Source organism: Dermacentor andersoni, chromosome 2 (assembly GCF_023375885.2).
Source record: "Dermacentor andersoni chromosome 2, qqDerAnde1_hic_scaffold, whole genome shotgun sequence".
Taxonomy (NCBI): domain Eukaryota; kingdom Metazoa; phylum Arthropoda; class Arachnida; order Ixodida; family Ixodidae; genus Dermacentor; species Dermacentor andersoni.
The window spans coordinates 46,549,316-46,576,152 of NC_092815.1; the positions used below are offsets into that span (position 1 = coordinate 46,549,316).

The window sequence follows — 26,837 nt, forward strand, 5'->3', positions numbered from 1 at the left end:
TTTGTAAAGGAATGTTTTTATTTTCTCACTTGCATTCTGAACAGACATGAATAGGCAGGGTGCATACGTCAAGCAATATGCACATACAATAAGTGTTAACACCACCAACTCGATTTCATACATAAGCTTCTAAAACAAACTTGTATAAAAAGATAGCTGCTCGAAAGACAAGCCTAAGCAATACTATATGCCAACCCTGCCGTGACAAGCTCCTTTGACAAACTTGTGTTGGATTTGCCAACCATAAACTCACAACTATGGTAATTCACATGACCTAGCATTATTCTCTCTCCCTCTGCAACAACTGGTTGCAGAAGGAGGTAGATTGTTCAGGCTAAACTAGATAAAGAGATCATCAACAAGCTCTTCTTTGGCGTACATTTTTGCTGAACCAATGCACAATCAAGCCTACAAACGTTTTTCCAATCATGTGCATCTGGCAGTGACACGACCAGTGCAGCTATATCTGATTGCAGGAATATGTTGGAAGCGAATAGGCATTATACAGAATGATGTATCCTCAATGCCTCCTGCCTTTCCTTTTCTTACATGCTTCTGCAATGATCAGCTGCAGCAAGTCGTCACATCCAAACCACATACCACATACAGTTCAAACCAGACCTGCCACTGTTGGCAACGAAATGCACAAATGTGCACCATCCCAAAATACATGCTTCTTACACATACTCACTACATGCCTTCAACATTGCAAAAACGCTGACATGTGAGCGGCATTTTCACAAATGTGCATAGGTTAGGAAAAAAAAGTGTAGATCTTTGGAAGCAAACTTGTAAAAGGCCATTTTGTTCAAGCTCAACTAAAAATCCCCCCTTTCCCCTTCGAATTTTGCTTCTCACAAACAGAATGAGTTCATGACATACAACGTGACACACTTAAAGGGTTTAGCTATTTTGTTAGTGCAGCACTCCTAAAATGAGGGGGCAGGCTACTTGACCAGTCACAGGGATTGTCCCAGATCTGAAAGATAAACACACAAATCTTTTAAAAAAGAAAACGCTGTTAGCAAACAAGTGCCTGTAAGGCAACCTTCTTCACCACTGGGAGTAGAAACAGCCCAGGATTCTTACACTCACACACACAAGCACTTTCATTCAAAGTGTCATCCAAACCACAGGTACCGAGCAGGAAGGGGCCGCCAAAAACACAGCGCGAGCAAGAGCGCCAATGGTTCTTGGGCCTCTCTCCCTTGAGTAGCATTCCTTGCACGAAATTCTCCGACTTGCACCGAGCCCTCAGCTAAGACTTGAGCAGCAAGAAAGAAGGTCCTACCAACATTTTGAATTTAGAAGTTAGAAAACGCGCTGTACTTCCTTGCACCCGCCAACACAGAATTCCACTGGTCAATCTGGAGCACCTTTATTTGTCTGTGGTGGAAAATACTGTTTATTGATTTAAGGCTCACCTGCCACAACTTAACCTGACTGAAATAGCTCTCTGGCCGCACTGCAGGGATGGTATTGCAAGTCGCAGTCATTTGCGTCGGTTACAGGTAACAAATTACACTCAAACGCAGTGTGGAGCTCCAATGAGAAATTTAGATTAGCAAAATCGAAGTGATTTCAGCGCTTACTTGAGTACTATGGTAGCTCCACCGAAACGACCAGGGGAATTCACGATGAGACTGCTCATCCCCCTAAAACTGAAAATGACATTTCCAGCAGAGACTGTTTAGACGTAACACGCACTTGATCAAAACACTAAACAGCATTACTCGCACACTCTGTGCGATCATTTTGAGGAGAGATACGACGCCATGGCACAGATGCTCAAACTAGTTGCCATGGGCATGTTGATGGTGATAAATAACACAAACTGTTAAGTGCAATTTTGAACCCTTGCATAGGTCCAAATTTATGCAGACTGACATAGCCATTGAACATGTTGGATACAGCACGCAAGAAAAATCACGAAATCAAGGTGGCCATTGCGCACTGCAGCGAACACCAAGAGAGTAATGCAGTGGACGATGATTTTGTCGAGGTAAAGCACTATGCTACTACCTTGTCTCTAAAGGACTTAAGACTCCTTCAAATAAATGAACATGGCTGCGCAAAGGTTTACAAATATCTGACTGCTGGTTAATTAGGTTTACTACAAAATAAGACATGCTCATAGCCTGTTTGATGGCTTTTATCAAACTAATGTGCGTCACATAGTAATGTCATGTGCAAAAATTTTGACACATGCAATGTGCTGCTTTTGTTCTGAAGTGGGCAAAACAGTCTGCCAGCCACACTATTAGTGGCATAAGTAGTTGATTGACCAAACATTTTCAGGGCAATGTACATTTTTACAAAGAATTACTGAAGTAAGCTTGTTAATGTACACGTCAGACACACTTAACCTTAAGATTTTGTTGCAGGAACAGTGAAAATGTCTCCCTAATCATGACTGTTTATCATGAGCTAAAATTTAGTTACTGCCCACAAGTGGGCCCAGCTTTGCTCACTGCTATGTAAAGCTGTGCCCCAACTACGAATCTCTCATGACCTGCGATGCATGTAACATGCCTCGGCATTTATGTGCACGAAGGAAGTTATCTTTGGTACTTCCTCCCTTTTGCGTAACTAACCTCCTTAACACTGCTTGGCCAAAGCAGCGACTCTAAACAGGCACAGTAAAAATTCGGGAACAGGAATGACAGCTGATAGAAAAGGGTTAATGTTTCAAAGCACACACACAGGTAAGTGCATAGGGGAAGAGGACGGCGCAATGGTACTTCCTTGCTGCTTCATACTACTCAGTCACATTGTTGACGACACAGTTTTTGAGAAGGACATTCGCAATGTCCAATCCTGTCCTCCAAGGGTGCACCTTGGCCTTGGCCTGCTCGGGGTCCTTGGCAAGTTGCTTGGCAAGTGGGTAGTCAGCACGGGGAAAAATGAGGTCGCAGGGCCGTAGCCGTAGGCATGGGCAGAGGTCATTGTTGCCATCGCCAACGTATGAGACCGTGTCAAAGTTTACGCCCTGCTTTCGCCGTCGCTCCAGGTACTCCTCCATGATTGAGCCCTTGCAGAGGTTCACCGAACTAAGTTTGCACCAGTTCTGCATGTGGTACTCGCTGATTTGAAGACAGCCGTTGGCATCAAAAACTGCGTAGTTGGTGAAGATTTCGTGCACCAGGGGCCGCACTCCAGAGGCCTGTGAGAAGGAGGAGGAGCAATGGATTGTGGGTGCAGAAGAGAAGCATGTTATAGAATCTGACTATAGTAAACCAACGAACTGCACAGGCCCTGAGAAGCAGTCCTGTGGTGGCTCTCGAGTTGCCATCATGTGAGGCACAACCTTTACAGCTGCTTTTGATGCAAGAGCATCAAGCGGCCTATTGAGCAAAAAAGCCAGCGTGTGTCATCTGCAGCAGCGAAAGGGAACCTAAACTAGTATTGCCATTGGCTGCGATGCTGTGTCATGAGCTGCGCCTTGATGGAGCAGCGCGGGTGTAAGGGAACACCTGCTCTCTCAGTAACGCACCAGGTGTTGCGTGAGGGGAGAGGGCATCTCCATGATGCCACGTCGCTCTCGCTCTTGGCATGAGTGCTCCTCGGCAGAGCATAGCGGGCGAGAGGGAACACCTGCTGTGGCAGTAGTGCGTTAGCTGTTTCGTGAGGGGAGAGGGCATCACCACGTCGGTGGCATGAGGCATTGGCACGGCAGGCTGCTGCTGCTTACTGGCTCGGGCAGCACATACTGCTACGGTACATTGCTCACAGTACAAAACTAGGACTGCTCAGTGCCGTTCAATAGGACATTAATGCTTTTGCAGTCACAGCTCATAAGAAGTGCTTAGGTTTCCTTTAATTTTAATTTTCCAATTAGCCTTTCTAAAATGTGCATGAACTGTTGCCGTAAAAGGGTGCTGAAACACTTTTCCAACTAATCATAGAACAGCCTCACCACTATAAAAGGATGTCACCTTATAAATCTCCTGCCATAAAATTTTGTCTAATCCTTCAAGTTTAAGTGGAGTTAAAGGTAGTTATTGCATCGATGCACAGCTTTCTCATTTCATCTCCACTAACACACTGGAAGCTACACAAGAAAGATGGCAAGGAGGCAAGGCCCAGTGCAAAAGTTTGGCACTTTCTTTTGTCTTTCTTCACAACGCTACTTCCGATTCAGGCATGTGCGGCGCTTCCTCGGCACAAGGCGGGCGCTCCAGTCACTGATCTCTACTGTGTTTTGCTCACTATAGTAGAGATCAGTGGCTTCAGCTGCCCTGCATCGCCACACACCTGCCACCCAGAGAGACCAATCAGAGCATGTGGTTGCCAGCGCATTCCACCAGCGAGAGAGGGCTTGTTGCACCACCTCATGGTGGCCACCGTATCTACGCTACGCGTAACTGTCATGCGTAGTATAGGGAAATGCGGAATGTTTTTCATGCGCACAGCAGAGCTGGAGTGCGTGCTCATGTGTTCCAGTCTGACCGTGCTTTGTAGTGCGGACTGGCTTTGTCCTTCACCAGTTTGACTGACGGTTAGTAGCCAAATCCAGATTGTGCATTTTGAAGCACTATCAACAGCTCAATACGAAGTGATGTCTATCAAGGTGTCTAGCCAGGCATGAGTGCTTGCTGCCACTTGTGAGACGTGGCAGGCACAAGGCATGTACAGCTAGAACGTGCAAGCAAGTGCAGTCTAGAAGACGACAATATGCATTGGTGAGTACTGTTGTAGCACACTCAGTACAAGGCAAGGTACCAACTCAGGCATGCAATATTTGAATGAGCATGCATGTAGTACGCCGGGTGCAGCCTCACGTAGTCAGAGAAGAAAAGGCAAAATTATGCAGATGACCATTGAATGAGACGTAATCAATTATGAATAGATTACATTTTTGTTTGCTGTAATCTTTATATTGATCCAAATAGATATGGCTACAAAAGAAATCACCGCAGTCACGAAACTAGGTAGGGGTGCTGGCTGTTCTTTCGCCTTTCATATAGTGGCATACCTTGTGGGAGTACTCCTCCGTGCTCTTGGGACAAAGGAACGACAACACAGTAGTGCAAACAATCACAAGGGCATTTATTGCACCTTTCATAGATCAATGCCTGCTAGCCGAGTTGCTATCCACAAAACATGCCGATGGGTGCGCGACAAATCTAGAAGTCCGACTCACCACGACCGGATAGCGAGCGAATATGTTCGCCCCATGCTGGATCCCAACGCCTGGTCGTTCGCGTGTACGGTCACGCGAACGGTGGCGCGTTCGAAGGCAGGCCACGCGAGGCGGTCTCGCAGAAGCATGGGTCGGCGCGCGCGCGGGACGTCCACGCTGTTCACCGGTCCGCCGGGAAAGAGGCAGCCTGTTCTCCCCTGCGCCCCCAAGTAACCCTGCCGTGAGGCGGCGTTAGCAGCGCAACACTCGCGCCATCTCTCGCACTGCGCCCCAACCACATCGACCGCCGCGAGCATCACGCAGGCCACGCGGCGAAGCCGCACCGCAGGAGCTATGTGGGAAAACAAGAGATCTGGGGACGCGTTATGCGGGAAAAACATATCGGGGGACGCGCGAGAGTCGCGCATCCCCTACAACCTCTGGCCTCTGTGCACAAAAGCTTCTCACTTTTGTACACACGTGAGCAACCTTGTCGCCTTGCTGCCTCATTTTGCATTTTGCCCACGTGGTGCAGGTTTCTCAGCTCAATGCATAATTGTTTTCGCAACATTTTTATTGTTCGCAGTGCTGCACTGAACTAAGAGCAACTGAAGAAGAGATGTTACGCAGCCCCAGGATGCTCAACCAGCGTCATCAGCACAGTGAAGCAACTGGAATCCGTGAACATCGAACATGTAGGCAACCACGGAGTGCAAACTTCTGCTCCGTAGGTGCTTCAGGCTCTTACCACTGGCAGCAAGGAGTTACATCAGTGGGTGAAAGAAATGGGGAAAGACGACTGCGCAAAATCTGATTTGAGGCATGCATATTTTTTCGTCTATTTTGAAATTTCTTGGCTGAATAACTTTGTACTTCATACACCTATCGCTGCCATTCTTGTTGCATTTATCTCTCCAACAATCAATCTGCACAACCCGCAACCGAAAACCAGTGGCTTAAAAAGTGTTTGAGGGCCCCTTTAAAGGACCAATGAAACAAAATTTCAAACTCGAGATGTGTATGTTGTTTGATTCCCCGGTATACACAGGTTCCTCTGGCCAAGTATTAATGGAAAACATTGCATGAACATATTTTAATTTGGTTTTAAAGTCAGTACGTGTGGCTCATCTCAAACTGCACCACCTCGCGACAACATCATCAATGTAACATGTTTAGAGGCTGCTTGGCTCTCTGTGACGCTTTGCCAGCTCCACAAATATTGCCAATGTCCTGGATAGGGATACTTGCACAGAGCACGACTGGATGCTGCTTCCTCACATCGGTGTCGGGCTGGTCATCTGCTTGCATCTGAGGAGACATGCGGCATGATCCAGCATCCGACTTGGTTACCAACTACTACACCCAACCAATTTCCAAAGTTACGATGGAATGCAGCATTGGAACGACAGCATACGAACAACCAACTCATACAGTTTGCACGAGATGAGCGACAGAGCTGGCACTGACAGCAAGTTGATTCTTTGCTGGTTCATCACCACAAGCGAGGCGTTCGTGTCTATTGCCACTCATGGAGGCACAAAAATTGGCTACAATTTCTGATATGAAACAGTAACTAACAGAATAATGTTATGATGAAAGTGCACCTGTTCTCCCAAGCAGTGCCCAGTACTAAAACATTGGCATGATTGGGAGCCGTGATGCCAGGGAATTTAGTCTTGCAGACGGACAGCATACACCAACAGTATCGACGAGGTGTCTTGCCTGGCTTACACATTTGCTCTTTGAGCCAATAATATTGAGAATCAGAATATTGAGAGTTAGATTTATTACAGCACGACACAATTGTACAAACGTTAATATTGTTGGCCAAAAATTAGCACTCTACATGATAAACTGCAGCCAGACCACAAGTGTCATTGGCTACAGTGGCCAGCAAGTAGGCCTACTGGCTCGATCAGCGGCTATCATTGGTGCCATATGTCAGAGAACGGCACACCTTTGTGAACTGTTTGTTGCTCGTAGTAGTACACTTTTACTGAAATGTTCTATGTAAAATGATTGAGCGTCATGCAAAGATATTTTTTTTTGTACTTCTCAATGAGGACATGAAGTCTTCTGTTCATATATACATGCAGGGATGCCAGATCTGGCTGGAGCCTATGTGCTGCTCACTTACTCACACGCCTGCCGCTTGTGTACTGAATCATCGTATGCGGCAAATTTGAAGGGCAAGCATTGTGTGAAGGATGCCACGTGAAATTCTATCATGTGCAGTAGTAGTCTGAAAAGTTCTGAACACACCAGCATGACGGGGCATCGGTGTGGGGCACAGCAATGTTTAACGAAGCAAAAATATGGCATTGAAGCAGCCATATATAATTTTAATTGTTTTCCCACTTGGAGTCCCAGCAACAGTGGGTCAACTTGCAACAGCAGTTGGACTGAATGGACACCAGGAAAGAGCAGTTGAATTTGTTCGGTTCACTTTGCGATAGCCATTGCACATGTTTTCATCTTCATCAATGCTTGCTGCGGTGTGAATTTTCGACTTGCTACTCTCGCAATTTTCGACTTCATGCTGTGAATTTTCAACTTGCTGGCAGGAGCCAAACTGAAAATTACCTGCTACATCCACGATGCCAGTGATTCCAACTTGCACATGGTTGGCCTCACCTAACAATGATGCTGACCACGAATCTGACACCGACTCTATAATGTAACATGCTTGCGACTAGCAGACGAATATTGCAATTGGCAATTCAATAAGCATGCTGCTCAATGTTACCGGTTTTTGAGCCCACGTGCTCGATTCAGTTGCAAACACCATGACGCAGTGCTCATTTCTTATGGTTCTTGGCATGCAGTAGGAAGGTACACTAGAACTGATCATTATTGAAAATACTACTGGTTATTTGTCACATTGGCACATTTACGGCTTCATTCCATGGTTATCAGACACAAAGCAAATCATTAAAGGGGTCTAAACCACCCCTTGGGCTTGGTGAGAAAACAGTGTGCGGATGGCATACACTGCTGTGAACATCCCAGCCATATTTTGCAGTCGTGCGTGCCATGCGGAGCTCACAAGCTGAGCACAAGTTTACCTTTTCCTTCAACACTGTCTTTTTAAATAGAGGCCTCCTCCTCACCAGTTTTGAAGCTGCTTACCAGTGCCACATGTCATCACATAGCGGATTCCCATAGATGGCTGCTATTGGCCTATAGCTGACATCAATCAAGAAGGATGTTTTGACCAGAGCACTTCCACCTACTTTTACTGCATATACGAAAGGAAGTAGTTAATTTAACAGGCTTAAGTAAGCAAAAATCTGCATTTCAAATTTATTCTTATTGTTTTCGTAGCCCTGAGGTCTCACTACTTTTGATCTGTCTAGAACAATCAACTACCCTCAAACCACGAGCAACTTAACCCAAGACCACATGCCCCCTATGCCAGCTGTACCTCGCAAGGAATGGCGGTTCGCATCTACAAAGGACAAGCACCAGCGCATGCTCACTCCCAGCCCCACCTGGATAGATGCCTTGGCATACATTGCTTCGTATTGAGCTACTAATATTGCATCAAAAGGTGCAATCTTTATTTGGTTACTATCCCTGCAGGACAAAGCTGGTCCACACCATGCATGCAGCACAACCAGATGGGAGCACAAGCAGCGTGCGTACTCCAGCCTTGTCGCGCACACGGAAAGCACCAAACATTATGCACTACAGTTGATGCACAGTGTAGATAGCACTGCTGCAGCGGGGTGCCATGATGAGCCCTCTCACCATTGACAACCGCATTCTGACTGGTATCTGTGGGTGATGACTCGGGTGTGATGATGCGAGCCAGCCCGTGCACCTGACGACATCTGATTGCATCAGGTTGTCTGGTTCCCGAGTTGCACACCTTCAAGGTGTGTCGCTATTATGGTCGTCGCTTGTTACATTAGGAATCCTTTCAACGCGAGTCTGGAGTGTGGCATTCTGCAACTCGCATGGGTGAACATTAAGCCAACATTTAGTTCCAGCCTTGGAAATTGTGTGTTGCCATAGAGATAAGTGAAAGAAAATGACCTACTCATGCCACTTCGTACGAGAAAAGCTGTTGCACGTAGCTATCTAGTCATACTGCAGCACAGTGAAGTATGTGTTACTACGAGTGCCCGTAAATGTCCTCTAAAAGAAGAAACAACACTGAAACCAGGCGACCTAACACCATAGGTGGTGTACTGCCATCGACAATGCCTCGTCACCGGCGTCGCCCTGCTCCTTCAGAACAGTGGACGTTGAGGGAGAATGAGAAAGGTAAATATTGCACTCTTAGTATCTATGCTCGTACTAGGTCTTTTTGAAAAATTATTTTGGCAACATTCGCGGAAGGCACCATACTCATTCCAAGGCATTCTTGAGGTTTCAAAGAAAGGTGGTGCTGGGACCCTTTAAAGCATAAAATCAAAAACAAATTTTACTGCCAGTGGTCCTTTGAAACAAGCCTGTTACATTTTGTCTGGCACAATATTTTCGATACCCAGTTAAACAAGCATGACAGCTGCATGAGGACAACTCTGCATAACTGAACCAACAAAGCAGAAAGGAGTAAGCACACAAACATGGCAACTCAGTTCTGCGGAAATGCAGCTGTATACCAAGCGATACAAAGTAAAGCAAATACAGTCACCCATCCAAGTGTGGCATGAAGCTGCCAAGGAAACCCACTCATAAAGAAAGCTATGCAGCAGAAGACAAATTCATCCTTGACAGGGGATCGAACATGGGACTGGCGCCTTTCTAGGGTGGTCGCTCTACCATTCGAGCTAACCAGGAGGCTAGCAGATTGCAGGGCGAGGCTGAATTAACTGAAAGTGCAGGGAACACTGAATATGGCAAGTCAGCTCTGCAGAAATCCATGAAGTGCGGGAAGTTTCATGAAGGGAAAATATTGTAATCCACCAAAGTGTAGCATAAAGCCATGAATTTCAGATTTTTTTTCAGCTGCAAAGCTTTCTTACTGAAAAACCCACACAAGTTTTTTTTTTAGCTTTATAGCTATAGGTGGGCGAAAATCTTTATCTTTCACAATCGCATGTGCTAATAATAAAGGGTGATTAAAATTGATTACTAAGTAGCCTGAGCCGTTATAATAGAAAGTTGCATATGCTCTGCTCTGTCTAAATGACTCTGCATAGAATAGGTTACTAACACAATAAGCTAAAGCACCTTGGTGACTGCAGAGAAAGCAGTCTGCGCCAGTTCATGCAAGAAAGAGACTGAAGGCAAATGTATTTCGCTATAGACTCACCTGCATGATGTGCTCGATGAAGACAGAGTTTGAGTCTGATATAATGACCACCTCAAAGCCACCAGCCTTGTGCAGTTGCTTGAGCAGATCAATGATGCCATCCACAAACTTGATCTCAAGTAGGCAATCTAAAATATCGTCTGGCTGCACATGGCTGTCATACAGGAAGTGGAACACAGCACGCATGAATGGAGTCCATCTGCAGAAGGAAAAAATGGTGGAAGCCGTAAGAAGAAATTGTTATTTTGAATATGTAAGAAGCCGAACCACCGTATGCTGTTGGATTAGTAAGCATGTCACTCGATGCAAAATGCAGCTCCTGACGCATGTCGCACACATTTTAGAGCAACCATTCAAAAAGAGGTTTGCCACTGTCAAGAATTCATCCACCTCCACAATAACTGCAATACAACTAATGGTGGAACTCATTTTCGGCAAGAAGCATACTATACTTCAACAACACAAGACTGGTGCATCACTGCAGGTTGTAAACAATGGAAATCACTGATAACTCTTACTTTAGCATCTGCAAAACTGTCAAATTTTGCAGTGCTTGAATGCAAGTGAAAATAAAGCACTAAACATAATGTAATAAATAGTGAAAATTTTTTCATGAATGCAAACAATATATAATCAACATTTTTTCATGGATGCAAAAACAATGCTCGAAACCCTTTCAGCAATGCACGTGGTGGCCAAACTTGAGAACTGACGTGCTAAAAAGGTGCTAAGCTTCTCAAACTGATGGTAAACAAAACATATCTGGTTGAATTTGCATAGTACATTATCCTATTATTTTCTGGAAATCCCACGGACCACCCTTTACTATTTCCCTGCCTGGACAAGATGATTGCAGCTCACTTGACATTGGAAGCACAAAAGAAAGTCGTGCAGTATCGTACTACTTAATTGACATGGCTTTGTTTTGCACCAAACAGTGCAGGTGTGAGCAACCATAAAGAAGGATTATTGCGGCAGTTGCACTACAAGGATTTATGCCCATCAAAGAAGTCTCATATGTCTGGAGTAAAACATAAAACCAGTCATACTGAGAATAAATATATGTATTCAATTAGCTTTAAGTTATTTAAATAGCTTTAAAAATGAAATCTGAAATGTGTGTTAATACTTGCTTACTAGATGCATGAAGTGCATACAGCTGGTCAACACTGACATACACATTCCAAACCTGACATCGTGATTAATTAACCAGCACTCAAAGAAAGAACAAAGAAAAGCACAGGATGAATGTTGGACTTAGAAGTTTACTGCAGAGGAGTAGCAGGAGGCACGTACAAAAATGCATTACAGAGGAAAAGGAATCATAGGTTTCTAGGCACCATGTATTAAGATATTGCTACAGTTGAATCTCAATATAGTGAACTTGGATATAACAAGGCATTGGATATAACCAAGCAATTCCAAGACATTTCTTGCTAATATCAGCATATAACAAATATATTCTTAAAAAAGGAAACCCAAGGACACCTAAGCACTTATTAGTTGCGAATGCAAAAGCATTATATAACTGAACACTACTGAGCAGTCCTTCCGAGTTATGAGCTCCGTGTGGGCAAGCGAGTGCATCGAGACGCTTGGTGCGTTTTGATTTGGCCTTACCAAGGCGCAGTTAGAATGCAGGCAAGAGCTTGTGCAGACAAGGAACACATAGATAACACAGGCTTCCGAGAGTGAAGGTGACGTAGCCTCGCGGCGATGTCCTCTCCCTTCATGCAACACCTGGCGTGCTGGCATGCCATTTCACCCACTTTGTTCCGTCAACTCACGCTCGTGCGATGGCGTCACAGCCAATGGGAATTTAGGATGCTATAGATGGCGGACACTAACTTTTTTGTTCAATTAGCTATTTTATGCTTTCGCATCAAAATACCGAAAGAAAGTATTTTCATGTTAATTGTGACTGTGTTATGACAAGGCCCAAATGTACTGAGCAAGTGGAACGTGTCAGTTCAGATGGTACTTCATGGGAATATATGCATTGCATGGCATGCCTATCAACCTCTATGGGATACAAAACCTGTTGTACAGTTCCCTTGTTGCTTGACCGCTGAATGTGCCAATAATGCTTTTGTTGAACCGTGGAGCACACAGTGAATTCTTGCAGAAGTTAGCCAGCTCCCCACTAACTGCACATGCCTTTGCCACTGTGTAATGTTTTAATTATGGGGTCTTTATGTGCCAAAACCACGATTTGATTATGAGGCATGCCTTAGTGGAGGTCTCCGGAAATTTGGACCACCTGGGGTTATTCAATGTAGACCTAAATTTCAGTATGTGGGTGTTTGTATTTTGCCTCCGTCAAGATGTGGCCGCCATGGCCAGGATTTGATCCCGTGACCTCATGCTTAGCAGCCCAACATCATAGCCACTAAGCAACTGCAGCGGGTTACTGTGCGATGCTTCAGTTACATAAATTTGACGATGTGCCAATGAAATGATGGCATCACTTTGAACAGCTGAAAAATGAGGGCTAATTTGTTCTCTACTGGTCATTTTGTCTCACGGCCTCAACGATTATAGCTTCATGTGACAACCATGCGAGGATCAAATTCACTACAGGAGAAAGGCTTCTCTAGAGATCATAAATTTTACCCCTACTGTGTCAACCAAGTTATCAGTCATACCTGCAAACCTCCCAACTCCAGCCACTTTTATTTTAGGACTAGCCTGTACTATCTTAGACAAATGGGTGTGCTTATTCAATTATGTACAGTGCTCTTTGATTAGCCACTCCTGCAAGCACTGGACCAATCCTAAAATCAGTGCGCTCTTTCTCATCACAAGCATACGACACCAAGTGACAATGGTGAGTACTAGAACTACTGAAAATTGAGGAATTCAGTGGGGAATTTACGGTATAGAAAGACAGGCGTGCAAACAAGAACACAAGTAGAATGAGCATGTTGTTCCTTTCATTCTACTGGTGTCTGTGTTAGCACAGCTGATTTTCTATATTGCGAAGGCAGAATAATCTCTTCACTGGTTAACACCAATAAAGCTGACTAATTTTGCCATTTTCCATTTTTTGTCTGCAAGGAATATTCCTTCAGAGCTTGGGCCCAAGATCACATGGCCAGCAATGCACTTCTGCTGGGTTGGAATAGCTATCATGTTTTCATCACCTCTTCCTTTTATGCTGCCTAAGCTTTAATTCAAGACTTCCGTTGCCCCCAAAAGGTAGCAGTGCAGCCTGCACGAAATTACACATTAGGCATGCAGCAGTAGCCGCCAAGTTTTGAGACCCCTGCTTTAGAGAACCAAAGTGAAGTTTTAATAGAGAACACAGAAGAAAACCATAGCTCAAGCAATCTAGATCCTCCAAACAGCAGTTCAAAACAATGTTTTTACCCATTTGGAGTGTAGCGCTCCTTGATTTCTGGAGGTAGCTCGCCATTCGGGGCTAGCTTCTGGATGTACGCATCACTGTTGGCATCGATGATTGTGTGATCAAAATCAAAGACAATGAGATGCTTCCTCATGACTTTGGCCTGCAAAGACGGTCACCACATCAGCAGCAACTTCAGCGGTACCATTTTTCTGCCCAGTAATACTTCACGGAAACCTTTTTAACAGCGGTTAATTTGGCATTCAGCGGTGGCTGAATCTCGGAACGTGCCTGTGCCACAGTGGTTCCTTTAGGCTCTTCACACAGAAAGCACAGTCCTGCTGTTTCTTTTTTGTACTGAAAGATAACTATACCAAGCAATGCAAACTACAGGCAGAAGTTCTTGTTCATTTAAGGTTAACGTAGAGCTTTCCTCATATCTTCAGTCAAGACCCAACACAACGCAATGCAAGCTGCTCCTATGTGCTGTTACAAGTGGCAAGTTTTCAAAGCAAGTACATTCACTAGCCTGGATTAATGCAAACAAGCAAGCATCACTAACTAGTAGCTTACATAATTTAACACACACTTAATTTTATTTGCAGCTCAGCTGACACTGCTAAGTGCTACAGCGATCATTGAAAAAAAAAAAAACGAAAAGAAACACAAGCTTCCACAGAGTACTGCCAGCTTCACCTTTAGGCTCACAAGGCAACGACACTATGAATTCTCATGATTAATAGTTGCCTACAGGTTACTTTAGCAGGAGCTCTCAAGTGCCCCCATTTTAGGCTCTTATGTTCTTCCAGCCACACTGTCCAACATTCAGCAAGTCATTTGCACACAGTAAAGAAGCTCAACAGACACTTCGAGTAGAATGTGTCCTTCAGTTTAGCGACACCATGAGTAAGAGACAAATATTGATTAAACAGCAGACAATTTTTATGACTGCTCTGCCAACTGACTAAAACTAAACTAGCCCATGCTGTCATAAGCATCATATATAAGACCATTACAAGAAGCCAAGTGTTTGTTAAACAAGGCTGGAGAGATTAACAGGCTTGAAAAATAGCACAGGAGATGCAAGAGACGTCAGGGAAGGCTACAGATTATGCCACCTAAGGTCCCGTAATGACACCCAATGCTCGCCACACAAGTGCTTTTAGATTTTGTCCTCATCGGCATGTGACCACTGCCGCTAGGAATTGAACCAGTGACCTTATGTATAGAAGCAGCGTGCCATCGCCACCTATAGACACTACCACAGCAACAGTGCAAAGTGCTGAAAGCGCAGCTTATCTGTACAACTCAGTGGCAATTCACAGACTTTGCTTCAGTTTGTGTGTTCACTTACGTTTCTTGCAGAGTGTGTTAACTTGGTGCAGAAAAGCTTACACTGCGAAAGCCGCCCAAAGCTAATGCAAAGCGTACTAGGACACAGAAATACAACACGGCTGCCTATGTGCACGTTTTCCTCCTTTCCTTTTTTAGGGTGGAAGGGAGGGCTGGACACATACCTCCCACTGTAGTTATCGCTAAAATGAAATACGATTGCAAGACTATTCAGTTTATGTTACATTGAAGACTGCGCTGGAAGATAACAAAAACAATGCCAAGTTTAACAAGCTGTCCCGTGCAAAGACATAACACTGTGCTGAAAAATTTACCAGCACCAGAACACTGCAATTTATTTTTCCCTCGGTGCACTTTTCGTGCTACCTGTACTTTCACAAGGTCTAATAAGCCAATAGCATTCACGAATTGCATCAACAAAAGCCGGAATCAACTAGTGGCCGGCGAAACAACAACTCCGCAAATCGCGAGAACTTCGCCTTTCAGTGATATTTACAAGACACCTTCTGTTTGCTAAAGAAACACCACGAAGCTGAAAGCAGGGCGACCTACTTCAAGAATATGAACGACCCGACTATATACGTGAAAGCGTACAGGCACGTCTAGAACACGCAGTTTGTCAGTGTATGTTTAATAAAAATGTGCTTAAAACTTCCAGCAGACGAACTGCATGGCTACCACCGGTATCGTGACAGCGGCAATATTGCATTCTGACAACTCGAAAACGACGGACCAAAACAGTTACAGGCGCCGGTCGGTTGTTTGACAGTGCCGCGCTGAACGCCGGTCGCATTGGACCGTTATATATCCTTTACGGCTGCGAAACCTGACTCCACATGCTGGCAGCTTCACGCTACCTACCAAAATACAGAAGCGAAAAGTAAACGCACACAGGAGAGCGTTTTCGCCGCCTCTTCCAATTTTCGTTGCCGCTGTGTCAGGCATATGTCGGTGCCCACGGTACGTCGCGGGCTTCCATCTTCCATCTCCAATGCTTGTGCTGTGCTTCCGCAGAGGGATTACCGTTTACGACCGGCGCAGCCGCTCTCCGAAGGCAGCAATCTTGGGGATGACAATGACGACAATGGCACGGCTCGTCGGGGCCCACAGGCGGACCGCCCCAATTTAACGCCGTCGAGGAGGGTTTCTCGCTTGCACGGCAGGCTCAAATGGAACTGGGAAGTCAATTTCAACTTTCCATCGAGATTACACGACCAATTTATGTGCTGGCCTATCGGCCCGCAACGTTTGCATTGGGCAAAGTCAGCTTTTGCATCGAGCCGTAAACAACGGAACAGCGCCTGACAACAGCTGATCCGGAGGCGAAGAGGAGGAGCGAGGTGATTTGTCGGTCCAGCCGCCCAGCCAGGCCTAGCCTTACCAGCCTTACTGCGGCGAGCCCACGGAGGAAGGAAACTAAGGAGAGGCCCTGACGTCACTCTTTGTGAAGCAAAAGTGAAGCCGGAAGTTGGCGTTGCTCATGGCGATGCTCCGCCTTTTGTGCCACCCTCCTCTCTTGTTTACATCTTTCGCGAAACCACGCCGCGCTGCGCGTGGTATCGCACGCGGAGCGCGCGCGCTCGCGCAACATCCGGCAGAGCACGGTGCAGGTAACACAGCGCAACAAGACACGGTGACTAACGCAAACCCGCCCACACAGCGCCTTTGCCACGGCATGAAACCTACCAGAGCAACACGTGTGCGCGCTCAAAAAATCAGAACAACGCCGCCATTGTGGCCCAAAAGGCGTGGCCATGCAGCAAAAAAAATAAAAAAGCAGCAAAAGAAATGAGAACCTATACGTCATTTCCGCCACACTTTTCTCCTAGCGCGCGGAGGGGGTAGGGCCTCTCCTTAGTTTCCTTCCTCCGTGGGCGAGCCTGTCAAACAAGCAAGATTGAGAGCACAGCAGAGGGCGCAGCCTGTAAATGTAGTGGGTAAATGCATAGGGTTTCCTACAATAATTGTATGAAACTCTATGAGTAAATGTCGTGAAAGCGGTATTACCTGTAGCGCAGCTATTACAATATTATGAATTCAGTTAAAGCATACATGTCTTGCAAAGAAAGGGTGATCAAAACATGCAAAGCTTTTGTCTTTTCTTGCTACGGATTTGGTGAAAAGGTGCGGTCGGATGCGTCTCGATTTATACCCAAAGCTTACGGCCACACGCCTTCAAGTTGCACCGATTCACATCACGTATTTAACAATAAATTACAGATGTCGGACACAGAGGCCGAAGTGTCTAACATTAGAGTAAGAAGCATGCTTTGTTAATGTAACTCGGTTTCCGTCTGCATGCCGTCTGCTGCAAAGCACCTCACGCCATCTACACTGGTAAAAAACAAGAAAAACAGAAAGTGCACAAGCATTGAAAAATAGTTTCCCGCTTGACGTAAAGAAAGATCGCAGAAGTTCTTAAAAAGAACTAATAAAGTCGGTTTCAACAAGAACAGAATTTAAAAAATCCCCTTTTTATTTTACCTTTTTGTCGTCTGCTAACGATTGCTCATCCGTGCTGTAGGCACACGAGAGAGATAAAACCGAGATCATGCGACTAATGACTCGTTTAAGCATACGTTCAAGAAGCGTCAGCATTCGCGCAGCAAGAAACACACTCTGGCGTAGGCCGATAGAGCATAGACCTGGCTTTGTTCAAGGTGAGCGCTCGCTTTCGGCGCCGATGCGCAGAAAATCAAGTGCAGAAGCAGACGACCAATCTGTTTTTCTAAGACACAAAAGAGGGGCCTTTTTTTTTCATCCTTCATAGGGGCATTCCGTAGTACCATCCTTCCGCCATGCATATTACTCACCGACAGTTTCCGCGTGAACACGTTCTTGGGTGCTTCGTTCATTATATATCCTCAGACTGACGAATTATGATTCATACTTCGAAAAAGAAGGAAAGCGCGCGTCGATCTACTCTGCAGGTCTGCAGCTGAGCGTCGGAACTGGGCTACACCGCTATTCCGATTACTGCTTTTTAACTCGCCGCTACTCGGAAGATCACCTGCTTGGGGCGCGAAGAATAAAACTGCCGGAAGTACTGCGTCAACTTGTAGGTCGACGCGCCTCGTTGTTGACACAATGCGGAATACACAGCTCAAGGTTACATTTGCTCATAGCGGAGTGGCGCGTCGCACAACGATAGTTGTTTATACTCTATTTGCGGCTGCCCAGCGAGACCGACTGGCGCCCCGGCACTCGCGCGCCCGACTAATCGCCGCTGCTGGGCTCTGACGTACGTATGTAAGTACGTACGTGCGTTCGTACCGCGCCAGGTCTCGCTGCAGCTGCACGCGCGCGTGCGAACGAATAACGATCGTGTTCGCGCGCGCAGTCTCGGCTGACAAGCAAGACGAGACGTTGCGCCGTGAGCTACGACGCATGCCTTTGTCGTTCCCATGTTTTTTGTCTCACGACATATGCATGTGTGCACGTCTCCAATTATTTGTATGTTTTTGTTTTCCATCTCGATCGGGACGTGCACGTAAAGAACGGGCCACCGTAAAGCGCTGACCGGATCATCGAAACGCACGCGCAAAAATACACTTCGCCCCCCGGCAGCCAGAGGAAAGTGGTGGATGTACGCGGAATACGTGTACGAATAAAAGTCGAAGGAAAATGTTTCAAGCCCACTTTTGTTGCACATCGTACAAAAACACAGAACGACAGAAAAAAAAAAAAGAGATATATATGATTATATGATATATGATATAGATATATGATTAGCCAATGACCGCAAATACCACGCACTTGTACCGCGGGAGAGTTTTTGTTGGTCTTGAAGTGGGCGGTCATTGAAATGTAAAGCAGATGCCTAAAAATGATTAGCTTGTATCACAGAGAATCGTCTACTCATGTCTTGCATACTCACCGATTGCATGTTCAATGTCTTCTTAGTTCATCACCAAAGCATAAGTATCCTGACGACGGCTATTATTAGTTTTCTTGAACTAGCTTATGTATGAACATCTGCACCTGTATGAAAACCAGACATGTCATGCAAATGCATTGTGTTGCAGTAAGAAGCCAACTGGGCACATGTTAAAGACAGATTGAGAAAATGAGTTATTCACGGAGCATCTCGCTTTGCCTTGGCATGTCCAAACTTCATGTTAATTGTTACATATCGGCAAAGCAGGCACTGTCCCCAAATTGTGGCTATGTTAAGAAAGGTTTCGTGAAGTAGTGGCTGACCATTTCGTTGATGACCATACTGTGTGGCAGCATTGCTACCACTGGAAAAAGAAAGGAAAAGATCAACTGTACATTTCTCTTTATTCTGTATGTTCAAGTGGAGAAATGAGTGTAGAATCAGACTTACAAAGGCTTGTCCTAAAAAGATGTTTTCTCATTTATATATAAACTGTCATACAAAAATTTTACAAGATACAAGAAAAACAGGAATGAACGATCCGGCTGCACAACCTTGTATAAAGGGTGCGAAGACATGTGCTAAGGCAAGATTACACTCTCATAAGCCACACTGTCACATTCAATTAAAAAGAAAAAGGAGAAAGAAAATTTCATTAATAAAGAAGAAAGAGAAACATATGTACAATGGAATAAGAAAAAAAAAAGAACAGGGTTTCATGTAAGAAAAAGGTGACGGTTTAGCGAGCACTTACAATGCACATTTTCCTTGATGGGAAAAATAATGAATGTGTAAATACATGAAACAAGCCAGTGAACAAATCAAACACCAGCAATGTATGAGAACTCAATGCAACTTTCCTCCCATCATAACAAATGTAAGGTCATGAGTTACATGATCTCATCAAACTCCACACAATTATGAAGATGAAAACATTCTTACAAATAACCCAGAGTCAGCAAGGCACCTGCACATTCTTTTGTTCCTGTTTGTTAGTAAAAAAAAAAGGTAAGAGCTTCTTTCATGGTGCGTAAACGCAACGATTTCCTTATAACACACTATATCGCTTCCACGACAATACAAAATTGCATTCTAAAAATACAATCAGCTGCACTCATGTCTGCACTACACAAAACAGCATTGGACACATGGCAGGGGTAGTGGTGCTCCTTTTCAGTTCTATCTCCTATTGTCACTACCTTGCATAAAAATGGCACACTTTTCTTTAATGTCATACCCAGTGCAGCTTGAAACATAGCAATGCACGCGAAAAAAAAGAAAGGAGAGAGAGAAACGATCTTGGGCATGCCCATAAGGCAAGCAACAGCAGTACCGAGCTTGGACGGATGACTCTCCTGGTCCAAACAACCACATCCTACACTGCTTCGTGCATGAAACAGACATGTTCCATCTTTGAGGTACTGGTGGAAGTCAATGTCAACGCTATACACACATGCATCTCAGTGTTCATACAACACGATAATGAAAAAAAATTTTAAGAAGCAACAAGGCAGAACACTGCAATGGTTCATTCATACTTTGGAGCCAGGCATCTGCTGACCAATGTCATGACGTGACGTGATACCGTAGACCTGTGACAAATGGTTTGGAGAATGCCTGTAGCCAGCCATCGTTTGGAGGTGTGCCCGCGGAGCAGCCCGCGGAACAGTCTTGATCATCACTCCAACATTGCCACTGCCAAGAGCACTATGGGTGGGCTGCATTGTCTGTTGCATTGGGACCGTTTTGGCATACACCATGCGATGCCCAGCCACGTGTGCGTGCCGTGGAAGTGAATTGGACTCTGTTGGGCCCATGCCGTTCCTTTCCTTTTGGGGCTTTGGAGGAACACCCTGGACAGTCTCGTACTCAAAGTAGTTTGATGACGGGCGTTCTGGGCGAGACCGATTGGACATTGGTGGTGGGGGCGCTGGCTGTGATGAACTGCTGCAGGTGGGATCTCGAGACTGTGAGGAGACCTGCTGCTGCTGCTGCTGCTGCTGCTGCTGCTTCTGCTGGAACTGCCGGAGGTGTAGCTGGATCTCGTTAAAGTTAACATAGTGGCTGTACTGGGTGGGGTCTACAAGTCCAACCCGGCTTCCTGGCCTGTGTCAGAAAATGTTAAGGCAATGTGAATTTGTAAGCAACATAGCAGACTGGCAACTGCATGAAGCACAAATGTATAAAATGCTGTCAACAAAGAAGTCTGCTGTTGGTACTGCTCTGCAAAGTGCTGGTCTCGCTGTGTGGCGGCTTTATAACAGCAGTTGTATGCCAGTCTGGCAGTGAGTCACAAAATAGATATCACAGAGGGTATGTGGCTCACTAACGAGAGAACATGCTAGATTTATAGTTTGGTGCTCAGAAAGCATGTGTGCGGACTTATGCAGAGCAACCACCCCAGTTTTTAACACCTGCACTTGGACATGCTGCATATATGATTCATGGGGCCACGGAGGACTCTTCATCCCACATACACTATATAAAGCTCCACAGCTTATTCTGGGTGCTGCAATAACAAGGCCAGTGGTAGAACTGCGCACTAACTGCAGCTGGCACAATGCTGGTCACTGCTAATTTTAACAATTCACAAATGTTACAACTTTGATTCGAAGTATACATGATGCACTGCATTGATATCAAAATAAAAGAAGAATTCCTTACCGTTCCATTTCCTTAAATATGTCAAAACTTTGTGACCTTGAGTGGACAACATCACTATCTCGTCTCTGCAGAAGGGGGAAAAAAGATAAAGGGAGGTTTGAGAACGGGAGGTTTCATTTCTTTGCAGCGAGACATAAAAAAGTAAGATTTGCACTAGGCACAAGAAAAAGGCAGGGCTGCAGCAAAGAAAGAAGCAGCATAAATTACTGATGCAGCATTAAAAAAATAATAATGCAGAAAAAGAACAATGCACAAGGCTATAGCCTCCTACATACTTTCTGCGCCAGCAGCGGCAGCGTCGTTCACCCTCCTCACCTGACCTACTTCATTTCATTCTTGGCTAACAGCGTCCTCTATAGCGGTGCAATTAAAGCGTCTGCGAGCTGTGGCAGACATGTGGGAAAATGCAAAGGTAGTGTGCACATGTCTGTAAGTCTACCAAAATGTGACAACTGTTTGCCTGCATAAAGCAGTGGCTGCTGTCCGCAAAGCAAAGAGGCACTTACATCTGTGAAGTTTACTGCGGGTATATCCTTTCCAGAAAAAGTACAGATCAGCCTGTCCTAGCAAATTTGTTGTCGTGCTTTGAGCTAAACTAACTTCCTTTTATATAAAGAACTGCATTGGTTGAGACTTCATATCATCATGTGCCACGTCCTAAAAGAAATTGAATCAGTGTGCTCTCTCATTCTGAGCATTTTCTTTAACAGTCACAAGATTATAGGGCCGCATTTCATTGGGTAGTGGAAACACGTCAACTGTATACTGCATATTGAGAGCTCAGACTGCTAAGTTATTCTTGGCATTCGATCAGTGTCATGTCATCATGAATGCCAGATTGCAATTTTTGGTGTGTGGCTTCAGCAGAAATGGTGCTCAAGTGCTGCAATAGCGTGAGGTCTTCAAGTATTCAGGCCCCAATTATCACGAGAAGTTGTGCGTGACAGTTGTGACAAAGTTTTTTTTTCACCATCTGCTAACTTTGTCCTGAAGGTAACAGATAAGAATAACATCGTCAAAATATCTACAGAAGCTGCTGTCACGGATGGTTCATAAGCTGTAGCTGCAAATGTCGACAATATTTGTGTTTGTGTTGCACTTTTTAAACTTCATATTGCTTTTTTACTTGGCTAAGATGTAATAGAGCTTCAATATGGAAACGTGCAAGAACGTTTCTTAGTACAGAGGAGAGCAATCTCTTATGCTCGTCCAATTCTTGTACACATTTTTTTGCGACAGACACAATTTGTGGAAGACTGTTTGTTCATGCCACTGCAGGTGTTACTGGCACTTAGATTCAGCAAGGCGATAGAAGCTGCACACACACAAAAAAAAGGGGAAGGGAGGGCATCTCTAGCGGGCACCGCGTTATAGTATCATCTTCTCCATTCTGGGCTAGCACCACTGACTGGTGACAAGCGCTGTAACCAGGTGCGATGGCTAGCGCTCTGTGCTCTTCGTGCCAATGAGAGTGCTGAATGTATACAGGAGGCTATGACAAGGCATAACCATTTGGTTGCGTGGTGTGTTCAAAGATGCACTGAAACACTCCTTCAGAAACCTGAGCAACATACTGAAATGAGTGCAATACCATTCGGGGAATGCATTATCAAAGAAAGTTTTGAAGAGGACCTAATATATATGAATGAAGACATAATGAGTGCTGCATATTCACAGCAGCATTATGTACAGGCCAGGAACCTTTCTTTACCATGTTCAAGAAGTGTTTCAGTGCCCCTTTCAGCATTCTGCACAAACATTCTTTATCATGGTTTCATAGTTTGTTGCATGCATGACATGAAACGCATGCTTTTTTTAAAGCTTGTGCTGCAATCGAGCCTAACGCAGACACAAGGTGCTTGCACATGGTTCATGCAGACAGTGCAAACAGTGAGTGCATTGCAGTGGTGTAATGATGATGATAGTGGTGGTGTTGAATGCAGTGATGATACCTGAAGACCACGCGATGTTCTCAGACTAAAAGATCGACCAAATGATGTGTTTCTGTGAGGACTGCAAACCTGCACAAACGAAAAGACCGAGCGATGCAGAAAAACTGCTGAGTGATTGCTCTAGAAGTCCTGGGCTTATCGTAAGCTTTACTGTGCTGTTAAATTAAACAGGTAAAGAGACACAAAAGCTACCTTTTTAACTAGCTGAAGCAAAATTCCAGCAAGGGATACTAAATACCAATCACCAATAGATAATAAAATACAGCATTTTTATAGAACTGTGACCCTTAATGCTACCAGTGTCTCTAAAGATAGTCATAACGTAGCGTGACACATTCCACTTTACTGTGCTACAATTGTGCCTTCAGGAGTATGTATATTACATAGACAATATCTTTTCACTGCTCCAAGAAGGCGGTAGGAACCTTGCCTTGAATACAAGCTCATCATTAACCCAACGTTTTGCCTACTACACCAAGATAACAATTTGAGGAAATTCAACAGCCATTTTGATGCCTAAAAGACTATTCTTTGTCATTCAATTGAACTTCTAGTTAGCAGAAGTGCTCTTTGTTTGCCACCACATAACTAATAAAGGCGTACTGACATTATATTTTTGACTATTCATTTTTTGGTCTTAAATTAATGTCCTAGATGCTCTACCCCTAGAAAATAGCAACATGCCACAGAGCACCGTTTATAATTTAATATAACAGCAATTTTTCAGCCAGTCTCGGTTTCATATCCAAGGAGGATATTGTGTCGTGGCATCATCACACAGTATGTGGGAGCAGGACATGGCGACGTTTTGACACTCGTACCGGCTTGCCCAGCCGTCCAGTGTGCTTTTACATCGGCCCTCACAATGAGTAGCAGTGCATGAAGTGAGTGAGCAAACCGGATTGAGTGTCAAAACGTCACAATGTCTTGCTCCCACCATACAGTGCCATGACGTCACGGCACAGTATCCTCCTGGAAATGAAATCAAAACTGGCTGACAAAAGCTGTTTTAATAAATTATTAACGGTGCTCTGTGGCATGCCACTATCTTTTCTAGGACTTAGTGGTCTAGGACTTTCATTTAACAAAAGAAATTAATAGTAAAAAAATCATACTTAATACACCTAAAAAGTTGCGATCATTTGGATTGTCTGCAGCATGTGATACTTAATATACCTAAAAAGTTGCGATCATTTGGATTGTCTGCAGCATCTGGAAATCTTGATCAAGGGCAGCACATTGCATTCTGAGTGGAGTGCACCAGTTCCCACCATACATACAAACTGTGCAGACTCCGGGGCATGAGTCCTTAAGCGGCAATCGGCAGGCACACACCTACGCCTGAGTCCATGCATACCGGGAGTCACGAGAGGGACGTGCCTAGCAGTTCCACCCCGATCTGATACCATTAACCTACACCCATATCCTACAACACTACCGGCTTTCACAAAGAACACTACAGCCACCTCATAATGCTCTGACGTGAGAGGAAGCTGTAATATGGCGGAAACTCCAAACAAACACATATCCACACTTGAGTCTCTACCATGCCATACACCCTGCGCTGTATTCCTATAAATGCCCACACTGCAATCAATGCACAATGCTTGATCACATGGTATGGGCTTATGCAAGCCCACCAAACCTCGCACCCGTAACACACGCTACCATACAACAATGGGAGGCAGCGCTGTTTAGCTCCAACTCAACAGATCAGCTCAACCTGGTCAACCAAACGAGAAAGGCAGCTAAGATCGCTGGACTCCTGGACTGAGGGGACCACCCACTCCAGAGCGGAGGAGCATCCTACGCTTGTGTGTCCCTTTGCATAAAGTTTATTCTTTCTCTCTTTTTGCAACATCTGTCCCTAGTTCTGCATCCAAGATTAAAAAACAAAATAAATGAGCATGTGATTGCTTCATACTTATGACTTTGTGAACTGACTATATATGTAAGATGGCAAAGATCCTGTTAACTACTTATGTTAACAGAAGCCTAATTGGTGTTGTTATAGGACCTTTGACAAGCACAAACATCAAGACCTGTAAGAGGGGATACCAGAAATCAGGCTCTTTTTAAATTACAATATTTGCCGGTGCATAAATTTCATCTTTGTATAAGATGCAGCTCCTACTTTCAAAGACTTTCGAAGACAAAAATTGGTATATTATACACACCAATTTTAACTCAGTTGGCATGATGAATTATACATGCTTATACACCCATCTTAACATGTCGTACTCACCCATTTTAGGGCACTAAACTTTCATAAACGAAATTTTTATGAACTGCCAATTCTAGCAGAAAGATCTGAACCAACGTTCTTAGGCACAGCAAATCAACATTTACTGCATGTCACTTGAAGCCACCGAATGCCTCATCCTCTGACGAACTGTCAAAAACCTCGGCAACTTTAGTAGGAAGCATCGCTGGGCTACCACTGTTGTCATCCGAATCAACTTTATGCGACGATGTAAGCATCTTGAAGCACATCACTGGTGTTGCCTCTGTGGTGTGGCGTGCTCGGGACAAACACACAAACAACAACCACATAACGTCTGAGCACACGCACATAAAAGCGAAATGGTAACCAGAAGCCAGAAGCACTGCGACTGCTACTGGACTGCTGAGATAAAGCTAAGGCTTCTCGCACAGAAGACTTGATAATGGTGATAACCAAGAGGCCCTCTCTATTTTAATGGGTATATGTTGCATGCTACAAGGTAACAATGAAATAATGGGGTCTATTTTTCTTATTTATTCGTCAGTTTTGTGGGTTTAATCTTTATTTCATGTAAAACTAAACTATAACAGCAAATCACAAAGGCACCTATATCCCGGAGGTCACAATGGCAGCCTTTACTGCGGCCGCCACACTGCCTACACAGCGAGCCCTAGAAGCTGACATCTGTCGCCACGGCCGCTACGTTGTTAAAAAAAAATTCCAATTTCTTTCAGAATGCTGCTGGGCATGGTTTCTTGAAAAAGCACACTTTAGCCATACCAGAGTGCATGGTTCTTGCTTATGCAAGATGCACCGATGAAAATTTTGGAGGGAAAATGCGTCTTATACACCAGAAAATGTGGTACACACACTGGAACAAGATATACATTATGTGTCAACTAGATACACTAGGTGTGAATCTATTGGATTAGTCATCTGAAACACTTTCCAGGTGGTCAGCACAAAGCAAGCCTACATTGTCAACAAAGAACCTGCATACACAATAGATAGTTTCAGTTTAGGGGACGCAAGCGGC

At 44.7% G+C, this 26,837-nt stretch overlaps 2 protein-coding genes and 2 long non-coding RNA genes across 19 annotated transcripts in view; 2 read left to right on the plus strand and 2 right to left on the minus strand.

The window, feature by feature from the left end:
- LOC140216093 (uncharacterized) overlaps positions 1–6,007 on the plus strand; it is a 39,334-nt gene extending 33,327 nt beyond the window's left edge. Inside the window, exon 2 of the long non-coding RNA XR_011892750.1 lies at positions 5,709–6,007. This is a non-coding gene — a long non-coding RNA (uncharacterized lncRNA). The remainder of the gene's footprint in view (positions 1–5,708) is intronic.
- LOC126542665 (pyridoxal phosphate phosphatase PHOSPHO2-like) lies at positions 1–19,243 on the minus strand. 6 transcript variants are annotated; one of them, XR_008614905.2, is made up of 5 exons: positions 17,569–17,717; positions 13,755–13,894; positions 10,386–10,584; positions 2,702–3,163; positions 1–979 (listed from the first exon to the last, which is right to left on the minus strand). XR_008614905.2 is itself a non-coding variant. In XM_050189807.3 (4 exons), the coding sequence occupies exons 1-4, from the start codon at positions 17,937–17,939 to the stop codon at positions 2,759–2,761; spliced, it is 786 nt and encodes a 261-aa protein (XP_050045764.1). In that variant the 5' UTR covers positions 17,940–19,243; the 3' UTR covers positions 1–2,758. The 6 variants fall into 6 exon arrangements, 4 of the variants coding, with proteins under 4 accessions (XP_050045764.1, XP_054933173.1, XP_050045763.1 ...); XR_008614904.2 differs by having other exon boundaries at positions 1,593–3,163; positions 17,569–17,716; XM_050189807.3 differs by lacking the exon at positions 17,569–17,717 and adding an exon at positions 17,898–19,243 and having other exon boundaries at positions 1–3,163.
- The window catches only part of LOC129387721 (uncharacterized), an 18,245-nt gene continuing 9,076 nt past the window's right edge, over positions 17,669–26,837 (plus strand). The window contains exon 1 of the long non-coding RNA XR_008614907.1: positions 17,669–17,744. This is a non-coding gene — a long non-coding RNA (uncharacterized lncRNA). The remainder of the gene's footprint in view (positions 17,745–26,837) is intronic.
- Positions 19,347–26,837, minus strand: part of baz (par-3 family cell polarity regulator) — a 250,546-nt gene continuing 243,055 nt past the window's right edge. For 9 of the 11 annotated variants that reach the window (XM_072286397.1, XM_055077194.2, XM_055077193.2 and 6 more), the window contains 2 exons: positions 21,626–21,690; positions 19,347–21,067 (listed from right to left, as the gene is read on the minus strand). In XM_072286397.1, coding sequence (XP_072142498.1) covers positions 20,494–21,067; positions 21,626–21,690 — 639 coding nt within the window. In that variant the 3' untranslated portion in view covers positions 19,347–20,493. Of the gene's footprint in view, positions 21,068–21,625; positions 21,691–23,577; positions 23,647–26,837 lie in introns of all 11 variants that reach the window. The other 2 variants (XM_055077196.2, XM_055077191.2) reach the window with 1 other exon arrangement.

Excerpts from the sequence above, each read along its gene's own strand:
- LOC126542665 (XM_055077198.2), bottom strand. The coding sequence starts at position 17,682 with ATGCTGACGCTTCTTGAACGTATGCTTAAACGAGTCATTAGTCGCATG. Across the intron at positions 10,585-13,754 it reads GAGCGCTACACTCCAAATGG|ATGGACTCCATTCATGCGTG; the intron begins GTAAAAACATTG and ends TTCCTTCTGCAG. Across the intron at positions 3,164-10,385 it reads TCATCGAGCACATCATGCAG|GCCTCTGGAGTGCGGCCCCT; the intron begins GTGAGTCTATAG and ends TCCTTCTCACAG.